The 12,217-nt window shown below is 36.6% G+C and overlaps 1 protein-coding gene across 4 annotated transcripts in view; it reads left to right on the forward strand.

Moving 5' to 3' along the window:
• GFPT1 (glutamine--fructose-6-phosphate transaminase 1) overlaps positions 1–7,295 on the forward strand; it is a 70,420-nt gene extending 63,125 nt beyond the window's left edge. For all 4 annotated transcript variants that reach the window (XM_035272385.3, XM_035272387.3, XM_035272386.3 and 1 more), the window contains 3 exons: positions 249–416; positions 1,934–2,095; positions 2,774–7,295. In XM_035272385.3, coding sequence (XP_035128276.1) covers positions 249–416; positions 1,934–2,095; positions 2,774–2,818 — 375 coding nt within the window. In that variant the 3' untranslated portion in view covers positions 2,819–7,295. The remainder of the gene's footprint in view (positions 1–248; positions 417–1,933; positions 2,096–2,773) is intronic.
• Positions 7,296–12,217: the final 4,922 nt, after the last annotated feature.

Consider the following 12,217-nt stretch of genomic DNA (forward strand, 5'->3'; position numbering starts at 1 on the left):
ATGAATATGTTCATGATAATCTAAAATCTTTAAAAAGTCCTTGTAGAGCTTTACAACTTCCAATTACTTGTTGATCTTATAGAAATAGTGATCTATTAACTTGTTAGATACATTTATAGGTCAGTGGTCCTTTAATACCTTTGGATAAATAGACAGTGGCTTGACATATCAGATGCTTTGTATAATATTTACTTAAAGATGGATTTTTGAAAAGTGGGCTGAAGACAAATCTGGTTCTTTCCTATTAGAAAATCAAAGAAATTACTTACATGCACTCTGAAGGCATCCTTGCTGGTGAATTGAAACATGGCCCTCTGGCTTTGGTGGATAAGTTGATGCCTGTGATCATGATCATCATGAGAGATCACACTTATGCCAAGTGTCAGAATGCTCTTCAGCAAGTGGTTGCTCGGCAGGTAATTCGGGGGACTGTGAGTACACCTTGGGGATCAAAGAGGGCAGTTATGCTCGCTTATTTGAATGACTTGCAAAACATGTTTACATGTGTTAAACTCATTTACTTTATAATACAGCCTTTGATATTTACGTGTGAGTGTGAGGAATCAGATACTTGGAGGGGTTTTTTTTTTTTTTTTTTTTTTTTTTTGAGACAGAGCTTGCTCTATTGCCCAGCCTGGAGTGCAGTGGTACAATTTTGGCTCACTGCAAGCTCCGCCTTCTGGGTTCAAGTGATTCTTCGCCTCAGCCTCCCAAGTAGCTGGGATTACAGGTGAATACCACCATGCCTGGCTAATTTTGTATTTTTAGTAGAGATGGGGTTTCATGTTGGCCAGGATGGTCTCAAACTCCTGACCTCAAGTGATCCACCCACCTCAGCCTCCCAAAGTGCTAGGATTATAGGTGTGAACTGCCATGTCCAGCCCAGATACTTAGAGTTTTCAGAAGACCAAGGTCGTAGATCTCATACTGGGCAGAACCAAACCAGAACTGAGGTCTTGGTTTCTACATCCTATCTTCTTTCGGTTAACATATGCTGCTCCCTTTTAATTTAATACTTCTAAAACATTTCAAAATGTATTTTAAAATATGTTTAAATATATGTTTCAGCTGGGTGCAGTGGCACGTAACCGTAGTCCCAGCTACTCTGTGGACTGAGGCAGGAGGATCACTTGAGCCCAGGAGTTTGAGTATACCCTAGGTAAAGTAGTGAGACCCTATCTCTAAAAAAGTAAATAAAATTGAAAAAAGTCTGGGTGCAGTAGCTCACGCCTGTAATCCCAGCACTTTGGGAGGCTGAGGCAAGCGGATCATGAGGTCAAAGGATTGAGACCACCTTGGTCAACATGGTGAAAACGCATCTCTACTAAAAATCAAAAAATTAGCTGGGCATGGTGGTGCATGCCTGTAGTCCCAGCTACTGGGGAGGCTGAGGTAGGAGAATTGCTTGAAACCAGAAAATGGAAGTTGCAGTGAGCCAGGATTGTGCCACTGCACTCCAGCCTGGTGATCGAGACTATGTCTCAAAAAAAAAAAAAAAAATTAAAATTGAAAAAAACAAAACAAAAAAATACACATGATATATTTAAGGGGAAATCTAACATCTAGGTTTTATTTTAATATTACTGAGTTTTCTTCAGATCAGTTGGCTTTATATATAAATTCCAAAAGATGATATTCCCTAAGCACAATGTAGTACTAATGAGCTTGAGGTTTGAAGTTAGGCAAACCTGCATTCAAGTACTAAGCCTGGTATTTCTTAGTTGCACGAGTTTAAAAAAATTGCTGGATCCCATAAAGCTTCTGTTTCCTTGACTGTAAGTACTAACAATCAGATTTACTACATAGGAATTTAAAGAAGTCTGTCAGTCAGGCTTCATATGGATTACGCAGTGCAATTTTTGCACATTCATAAGCTATAGCCCTACCTTTGCCAACCAGTGGTGTTGTGTATGTGTGTGATTTTCTTTCCTAGGGGCGCCCTGTGGTAATTTGTGATAAGGAGGATACTGAGACCATTAAGAACACAAAAAGAACGATCAAGGTGCCCCACTCGGTGGACTGCTTGCAAGGCATTCTCAGCGTGATCCCTTTACAGTTACTGGCTTTCCACCTTGCTGTGCTGAGAGGCTACGATGTAAGTCATCTACCACTGCAGAAATCTTGGGATGTTTTTACTTGGATACATTCTGATTTTTTTCTCCTAAATTTTTAACAGTAGTGTTTGAGAAATCTATCAAATTCGTATCTGTCACCTGTTAAATTTTCATGACCCAATTTGTAGGTTACATCACAACATTATCTTACCCATAGAACTTGAAGATACCTTGGGGTTCACCTCCAAGATTGTGAGTCACCTTGAGGAATCTCCACCCGTTTTTTTACTGTAACCCCGTGTCACTCAATAGGGCAGCTGTTGGCATTTGGCAGGACAATTCTTTGTTGTTTGGAACTTTCCCACACATTGGAGACTTTTTAGCATTCCTGGTTTCTCAGTCATTGTGGCAACCAGAACACTGTGTTTTTGTTTTTAGTGTCCCTTATGAGGGCTAGTACTTCTGTAGGGGACCACAGTACCTCTTTCTGTGTGAACTGGCACCTTTAGAATGCTTTTTCCTAACCAATTTCAGTTTTCTTCAGGACCATTATATGATTATGTTTTCTAATCTAATTATTTGTAGTCTATAATAAAGATGGTTAATGAATATACTGTTTTCTGTTTTTATAAACAAAAATAATTTGCTTATCGCAACCACCCCCTTCCCCAGTCTGTATGATCTCTCAAATCTTGCTATTTTTTTTTTTTTTTTTGCAGGTTGATTTTCCACGGAATCTTGCCAAATCTGTGACTGTAGAGTGAAGAATATACAAAATGTACAAAACTCTGTACGATTAAGCAACACAAGACACCTTTTGTATTTAAAACCTTGATTTAAAATATCATCCCTTGAAGCCTTTTTTAGTAAATCCTTATTTATATATCAGTTATAATTATTCCACTCGATATGTGATTTTTGTGAAGGTACCTCTTATATTTTTCCAGTAATTTGTGGAGGACTTTGAATAATGGAATCTATATTGGAATTTGTATCAGAAAGATTTTAGCCATTATTTTCTTTAAAGAATGCTGGGCATTGCATTTCTGGACCCTCCACTTCAAACTGAGAAGACAGTATGTTTCTAAAATAATTGGTACTTGTTTCACCATACTTCATTCAGACCAATGAGAGTAATGCATTTAATTGTAATATCTAAAGCCAATGGCAGTGTATGCTCATATTTGGACAGTTAGGGAAGGTTTTGTGAAGTTATAAAGAGAATATGTGATTTATTTTGAAATTTGTTTTGTTTTTAAATCAAACTCTAAAACTTAAAACTGAAAAATTTTCTTGGTAGGATTTATATCTAAGTTTGGTTAGCCTTAGTTTCTCAGACTTGTTGTCTGTTACCTATAGGTGGAGGAAATTTAGGAAGCAAAATATTATAGTAGCGCATTGGTGATCTCCAATCCTTAACATATTTGCACAGTTTTATAGCACAAACTTTAAATTTGAGCTGCTTTGGACAATTGACAGTATGATTTAAAATTTGAAGATGAGATATGTACATGTTGGGTATTCTCCTACTTTTGTTTTCATCTCCTAAAACTGATTTTTATTTCCTTGTATCTGTAGTCTTTTATTTTTAAAATGACTTCTGAATGACATAATTTTATCTTGTTCTTTAAAATCACAACAGAGAGCTGCTATTAAATTAATATTGATATATTCAGTATTCTTTTCAACTTTGTCACAAGAAAGAATTTCCTATAGTTAATTTTAACTTTCCTTCACTGCATTGTTGCATAAAACTAGTCCCTTAGTGCCAGTTTGGAAGTTATTTGCAATTGTTTGGAAGATGTGCAAGTCGTTGACCTCATCATTTCACTGTAAGTATATGTGGTAGGCTAGGCTCAGAAAAAGGTATGTATGCTTTACATTGATAGGCACCCAATTTCGTATTACATCCTAGGTATTTTTTCTCTATATTTTCTGTGTTCTCCTCCTGAAATATACTTAGGAATAAAGAAGATATAAATAGAGTGATACTGGGGTATGTTCAGCTTGTAGGTATCAGAAATGGAAGTTGACAATTTAGATTAAAATATTTAAAGTAGAATGTTGTTATTTGATACCCCCAAAATCGTGAGTAATAATTTCTTCATGGAGCTTTTCTGACCAGATCTTTGGGGCTATAGGAGAGTGTGTTTGTTTTTGGTTGTCCTTCTTTTTCAAAGGTTTTTACTTTTAAATTGTGAAGGTGAACTATTTAGCACAATTAGTTAAGTAAGCTAAGTCTTTTCCTTTTTGTTTTTTGGTGTTTGAACTTCTCGGTGAGGTTAAGATTTTCTAATAGCTATTGCTGTTGCCAGAGAATCATAGATTTCTGCTTGTGTGTTAGGGTTAGAGAAAGATTTGGTGTATTTTGAGGTAATTTGGATGGACTTTCATAGGTGGTTACTAGAAACCTGATCTTTTTAAGAATAAAATAGAGTCACTATTTACATTACGTATATGTAGCTATTATAGCTATATTAATCTACTTTAATTGTTTCTAAGATTATTTTGTGTAAGTCAGCTAGTTTAAATGTGCGTATAGTGTCATTTCTTCTGTTTGGTGTATTAACAAATATTATTTGTCTGGGTTTATAGCATTTCTTTTTCTTTTTTTTTTTTTTTTTTTTGAGACAGTCTCACTGTGTCACCCAGGCTGAAGGGCCGTGTTGCAGTTTTGGCTCGCTGCAACCTCTGCCTCCTGGGTTCAAGCAATTCTTCTGTCTCAGTTTCCTGAGTAGTAGAGGTTAAAAAGGTGTGTATTACCACACCTGGTTAATTTTGTGTTTTTTAGTAGAGATGGGGTTTCACCATGTTGGCCAGGCTGGTCTCAAACTCCTGACCTCAGTGATCCACCCGCCTTGGCCTCCCAAAGTACTGCGATACAGGCATGAGCCACCGTGCCCAGCCTGTAGCATTTCTTATAGTTTAAAGTTTGATTCAGCATTCTAAGTTAAAACTAATAAGTGAAATCAATCATTAGTGTGCACAATCTCTGTCTCTCCCTCTGTGTGTGTCTTTCTTTAAAGCACATGTTTACATACACAACATACTGAAAGCTAGGGTAAGTTCTAAACTGAATATCAAAAACCAAAATTAAGAACAAAGAAGTGTTATTTTCCAAACAACCATGGATTCTCTGCTGGGTGCAGTGGTTCAGCCTGTAATACCAGCCTGTACTTTGGGAGGCCTAGGTGGGAGGATCACTTAAGCCCAAGAGTTTGAGAACAGCCTGGGCAACATGGTGATATCTGGTCTCTACAAAAAATTTTTTTTAAAAGGTGACTATACCTGGTGGCTTGCACCTGTAGTCCCAGCAATTTGGGATACTTACATGGGAGGATCACTTGAGCATGGGAGCTGGAGGCTGCAGTGAGCTGTGATTGTGCCACTGTGCTCCAGCTTGAGTGACAGAGGGAGACCCTCCTTACTCAAAACAAGAAACATAGTTTCTCCTCTCTCTCCCGTCTTCTTACTCTCTGTCCTATTTGATGTAGTGATTTTTAAATGCTTTTATAAATTAATTCTTAACACAAAAGGGACATTGTAATGAGGCAAACCACTAAGTGAGCTTGCCCAGTTAAAACCAGTGTAATACAGAGTAAGAAAATCTGATTTTTCAAAAAAGATACTCTACGTAAGTTCTTCATATACAAAGTTTTTCTTGTAATACATTTAAAGTTTTAATTCACTCAGATATAAGGGAGAGATCCTTACCCTCTGAGCCCTTTTTAGGCAGGGGAACATGTCTGTCATTTAGCATGTGGCCCAGTAAATGATTATTAGATTACAATCAGTTTTTCAGTCTTTTTTTTAAAAAAATTCGATGCCATAGGAATAAAACATAAAGAGAAAAATTAATGTTAGCTATTTTTAGGTTATTATAACTATGTCAACAAGTATTAATACCTATTATGGGCAAGTCACTGTGGCAGGCATTGAAAATTACATCATCTTTAAAGCAGTATTTCTCCCCTTACTGGCTCATCACTAGCAAAGACTAGGTTCACTGAAAGGCACTGGGTGAGATAACGGGAAGATGGAGTGGAGGTGGGTTGTTAAAGTGCTGTGAGTGAGTGATTTTGTTTACTTGAATAGTGATCCATGTTCGGGGATATATTGTGTTCGTAAGAAGTGAAAGGTATTTGCGAAGTGAGCTGTAAATGACCCATAAATCTGTCAAAACAGTCCTTAATATGCAAAGATGAAAAACAAGCATTACTGCTACCCAAAGGGAACTGACGTTTGGTGATGTGCAGATGGGGCTGTTGGTTAAGAGAGCTAATACAGATTTTCTGTGTTAGGTTTCATAGAAGGTAGTTTCTGAGATGAGATTGTTTTATCTTTTTGAATACAGATGTCTTGTCCTGAGTTCTGAGGATGGGAGGACAGGAGTCTTTTTTTTTTTTTTTTGGCTCCTTAGTAATACTCCCCTGACATTTATTTCTATTATTCTTCAAAGAAAGAAAACCAAATGAGATGTTTGATTTAGCATTTAAAAAAGTTATTTGGGTGGATTTTTTTTCTCTTTTTTTAAAAAATTAGGATATACCATAGCAATAAAATAATTAATGTTTAACTATCGTATGCTACAATGTAAGTGATTTTTCTAAAGAAGCACAATGCCATTGAAAAGTATTATTGAAAAGGATTATAGTTCACATTTAATTTGTGAAGGCTGAAGAAATGGAAAGGAGTGTGATATTTTCATTTTATGATATTTACATATTTAGTAAATTTTGTGTACAAGAATACCTGGCAGAGTGTTTTACCCATGGAAACAGGTTTCAGATTACTTTGTTTGTACTGTTAGAGTCCCAAGTTTAGAAACGTTAACATTTAAATCACTTTTTTTCTCACTGTACTTAAAAAGATTGTTAATATTTTGATATCTTCCTAACTTGATGAATTTAAACATATCTTCAGATGTGTGACAGTGACAACCAATAAGACTGATAATATTAGCTTCAAACCAGTAATATCCGGGGTTAAAAATCATAGTGAAAGCATGATTGTATAATTATGCCATATTAACTTTTAAGTCTGTAATAGCTTGATATCAAAATGTTATGTAGTATACCATAAATAATGGCTAGCAAGAACATCTTTGGAAATTCTCAAATTACCTTTCTTACTATACTGTTTTCAGAATGAATGTAGAAATGATTCTGTTAGATTTTTGAATGTTCTGTGGTTGAATGTGTTTTTGCTTAAATAAAGCTTTTGGTATTTGTTTAAATTACACTTCTTGTGAGGTGGAAATTTTAGAATCATCTTTGCTTTGTTTCAGTTTTGTGTTTTTGAAATGAATATTTACTTTACTGAGCCAGTTGGTCATTTCTTCCTCATGTCTTGTTAAGTCCAGTGACTAAGCCTGAACTATGAATAAATTACCAAAAACTTGCTTAGAATTTCATTTTGAGACAATTCGCTAGTATTTGAAGTGTCTATACATTTGTAGTCATGTTAAAAATTGTATTGTACTAAGAATGTAGTCAGTGTCTACTTTAGTTGTGAATATTTCTGATGTCAAAACTTTATTCGTTACTGTTGATTTTAAGAATAAGAAATCACTGCCTAAATATTACCAAAAAAGCCACGTCTTTACCCCAACTTCTCGGTTCGGGAAAGAATCACTAGATAAAACAAAGACTCTGCCCTTTCTGTACCACACTCCACAGATATTTTTTCACATCTTTTTAAATATTTTGCAATAATATGTTGTTTATAGGAAGTTTACAGGATACGCAATGATTAAAATTTTTAAGTGAATTGATAGTTGCAAAAGAAGGATAATCTAAAGTTTCTGTAATATCTGGCACTCTTAATTATAGAGCAAAGATTCCCTTACAGAATCCTTTTATGAATAGCAAGCTAGAGTCTATCCCTAGTGGTTATAGCACTTGCTTTGTTTTTCAGGAGACAGTTATGGCAGGGTGATTTGAATTGATAGATGTGCTGTTTTGTCTGCTTGTAGATCAGCCCAGTCTTTGGTCTCTGTGTCTCTCTCTCCTTTGCCTCTACCTCTGTCTTCTTCTGCAGCAGAACCTAAGGCCGCCCCACCAATGTGTGTCATTTTTTCCAAAGCCTACATTTTTGACATAAAATTCAGCTTTACTTCTAGTGAGGTTTTCTTTAAATTCTCCCCACTTGGCTCTCAGTAAGAACTTACTGAGTGCTTACTAAAAGCCAATACATGATTTCCCTAAAAATTAAGCAGCTGCTTTTCATTGAAGTTGCATTTAGAGAAAAGTAAATTCTTTAACTTGTTTGGATGAGAGAAAAAAATAAACGTTAAGTTTCTCTCATTAATTGAAGATTAATAGTTTTCCTTCATTTTTTAAAAAGATGATGTAGGAGCTTTAGTAGCTTAACAAGCATCCTGGAGTTACAGACTTAATCTTGTGAGAGTATACAGAAAAGTTTTAGGCTGTAAGTTATTTAATCAGCTGACCCCTTCCGGGTAGTGTATATATAATAATTTTATTATAATTTTTTGGTTAGCATGAATACAACAGATTATTTCCAAGGCTGAAAAGGCACATTTGTGAACTTCATATTAACATAATTCGTTGTCTCAAATTTCAGGGTTTACTTAGGTATTTTCTCATAGAGAATGTTTTTATGTAGCCATACTTCCCTTTTATACTTTAGGAGGTTTTGAATATGAAGTATAGATGTGTAACTGAAAATACGGACTCAAATCCAAATAGGGAGCTTATAAGCAATTAGAGAAATCCTGTCTGGATGGAATTAGAGTTATTTCCTCCCCATTCATTTATCAGTTGGCTTCCCTATGTATAAAATAAAAAATATTTTGCTTATCAGGATGAAAACAATTGGCATATTTTAATATGCTTTTAATTTCTGCAGTTTGCTGAAGAATTTAGAAGCATCCAACAGTCCAAAGAACAGCCGTGAAATAAGTTATTATAATGGAACTCACAGGCCTGCCAGTTTTTTTTCTTGAGGTGGAGTCTTGCTCTGTCACCCAGACTGGGGTGCAGTGGCATGATATCAGCTCACTGCAACCTCTGCCTTCCAGGTTCAAGTGATTCTCATGTTTCAGCCTCCCAAGTAACTGGGATTACAGGTGCCCACCACCATGCACAGCTAATTTTTGTATTTTTAGTAGAGATGGGGTTTCACCATGTTGGCTAGGCTGGTCTCAAACTCGTCACCTCAAGTCATCTGCCCACCTTGGCCTTCCAAAGTGCTGGGATTACAGACGCGAACCACTGCACCCTGCCCAGACATATCAAATTTGACAGGTATTGTGTACCCTTTGGATCTTTAGGAGTTAATTTTTGCCTCTCACTTAGTTTAGTATGTTTTGAAATGGAAATAAGTATAGGGAGCTCATGAAAGGAAAATTGCCATAATTCCCAAAGCATGTAACACTCACTGAGAATTCCAGATCCATTATACCTAAAGGGCAAGTGAAGGAAACAGTATTGTGAACTGGGTATAACTCCTTGGTTGTTAACTAGTACATTCTTATTTGTGAGACTCAAAGGTTGGTATCCAATAATTTAAGATTGTACAGTACTCTAAACATCTACAGAGGTCTAGATGTTATCAGTACACTAGTTTTTATTTCTGCCAATAGCTCCCTTTTAGGTGACATTGTTCTCATTCCAGTGTAGAATCTGTCATTGGTGTTTTACTATATGGCAAGTTCATTAAAAAGCTCCATTCATGATTGTCGTCCAGTAATGTGCATAAGGAGATGGAAGATATCTGAGACAATGAAGGCTTTAGTGTGTAGGCAAGAGACATAGCATTGCATTAAATTCTGAGTTTCTGCTAGACTTGAATGTGTCTAGCCACTCTAATTTATGAGGGCTTTTGGTTTTTTTCCTATTGTACTTTATATGTAGAATTGTTTTGAAATTTAAAGTATATTTGCTTTGAATTTGAACTCTCTTAATTTTGTATTTATCCTTTGGATAAAATGTAAATCCAATATTTATCTTATTAATTTACTTTTATTGCTGCTCCGTAGAAATCTAGGCACTATCGGGAATCTTTGTAGGATTTCTGTCTATTGTTCTTGGTTGTTAACTTGGACCCATGTGGTGTTACTGAAGTTTAGAGCATTTATTTGAAAAAAATTAATTTAGGAAATTTTTCATATATGTAGTCTTTTTTTGGTGCTTGAAGTGGGGAAAATATGCCTGCCTCTGAATACAGAATTGACTTTGCTGACATAATACTTGGAATTTAAATTATTTTTGTTTTCTCAGCAGGGACAGATTTGTATAGTTCGTGCATTCCTACTTCTATCAGAGGATAGGGCTGATTTTTAAAAAATTATTACAATTTTGAGAAAGGGTCTCTCCCTGTTACCCAGGCTGGAAGGCAGTGGCATGATCATAGCTCACTGCAGCCCTGACTTTCTAGGCTCAAGCTATCCTCCCACCTCAGCCTTCCAAGTTGTTGGGACCACAGGTGTGCTCCAGTACACACAGCTAATTTTTTTTTTTTTTTTGTAGGGACAGGGTCTCACCATGTTATCCAGGCTGGTCCCCCAACTCGGCTCATGTGATCCCTCTGCCTCGGCCTCCCACAGTGCTGGGATTACAGGCATGAACCACTGTGCCCGGTCAATTTTACTATTTTTAAAATTAAAGAATCTAATCATGGCGTGGCTTTTGCCCAAATAGGATGCCTCAAAACTTGGATCATTAAGAATTACTACATTCACAAAATGTAATAGCCACCTTTTGCAATTCTCCTATCTACCTTGTGCTGTCCAGTGTAGTGGGGACACTGGTCCACTGGTCCACTGGTCCATGAGCAGTACTTGGGGGAAAATGGACTCTGTCTAAATGACATACACATTACTGCCTGGGCACAATGATTTCACCACAGTAGTTGCTTAATAGAATACTTAATAACCTAAGTTATACTTCAAATAGCATTTCTATTCCTTATTATTATTTTTAGTGCCTTTATCTGCTGAATTAGAGTTTGGTCAAGAAATCAGAAATCACTGTTGTCATTTCCGTAGGAAGGGATTTACATGAAAATTGGGCTTACCAGCTGTCTGATGCCTGTTAACCTCATTGCATTTACCACTGGGGAATACTCCTGCTTCTCTTTCCTTTTCAGATTGTATATAAATGGTACTCAGATGTGAAATCTAATTTGATCTCTGTGGACAAGTATCCAGCAGAAGGGTGGGGATAGTACAGAATATTCAGCAGACACTGTCCAGCACATTTCACCCTTTGTGATATACATCTATACTCACCCTTGAACTCATGTTTAAATTTCCAAAGAGAAAGAATATCATGATTCTGCCTGTCAGGCAGCAGCTATTCCTGTTGAAATGAAGTCACACACTCTTCCCGAGGAGATCAGAAGTTTCACAAATTATTCTATCCATTTCTGTGTGATACTATTCCTCTTGCTTAATTACAACCTCCCTTGATATAAAAATCTTATATACAGACATCCCCTCTTGTCCACAGGGGATATATTCCAAGAACCCCAATGGATACCTGAAACTGCAGATGGTACCGATCACTGTTTATACTGGTTTTTGAAAAATCTGATAACTGAGATAGCTACTAAGTGATTAATGGGCAGGTAGTGTATAATGGGTAGAGACACTGGACATAGGGGTGATTCATGTCCTGGGTGGGATAGCTCAAGGTTTCATCATGCTACTCAGATGGCATGCAATCTAAAACTTAATTGAAGCCAGGCATGATTGCTCATGCTTGTAATCTACACTTTGGGAGACCAAGATGGGAAAGTTGCATGAGGCCAGGAGTTTAAGACCAGCCTGGGCAAACATCTCTACAGAAAGGAAAAAATCAGGTGTGGTGGTATGTACCTGTAGTCCCAGCTACTCAGGAGGCTAAGGCAGGAGGATTGCTTGAGTCCAGGAATTGAAGGCTGCAGTGAGCCATGATTGCATTACAGCACTCCAGCCTGGGTGATGGAGTGAGACCCTGACTCAAAACTTATGAGTTGAACAACATCTAAAATTTCCTATTTAATATTTTCAGACTGTAGTGACTGCTGGTAACTGAAGCCATGGAAAGTGAAACTGTAGATAAGGATTACTGTAGTGTTAGAGTAATTGGAAGGGGTAAGAGGAAAAATTGATTAGTAGACATAAATGTGTATATACCAAATAGGGAAGGAGAATTATG

This window comes from Callithrix jacchus, chromosome 14 (genome assembly GCF_049354715.1).
Source record: "Callithrix jacchus isolate 240 chromosome 14, calJac240_pri, whole genome shotgun sequence".
Lineage (NCBI taxonomy): Eukaryota > Metazoa > Chordata > Mammalia > Primates > Cebidae > Callithrix > Callithrix jacchus.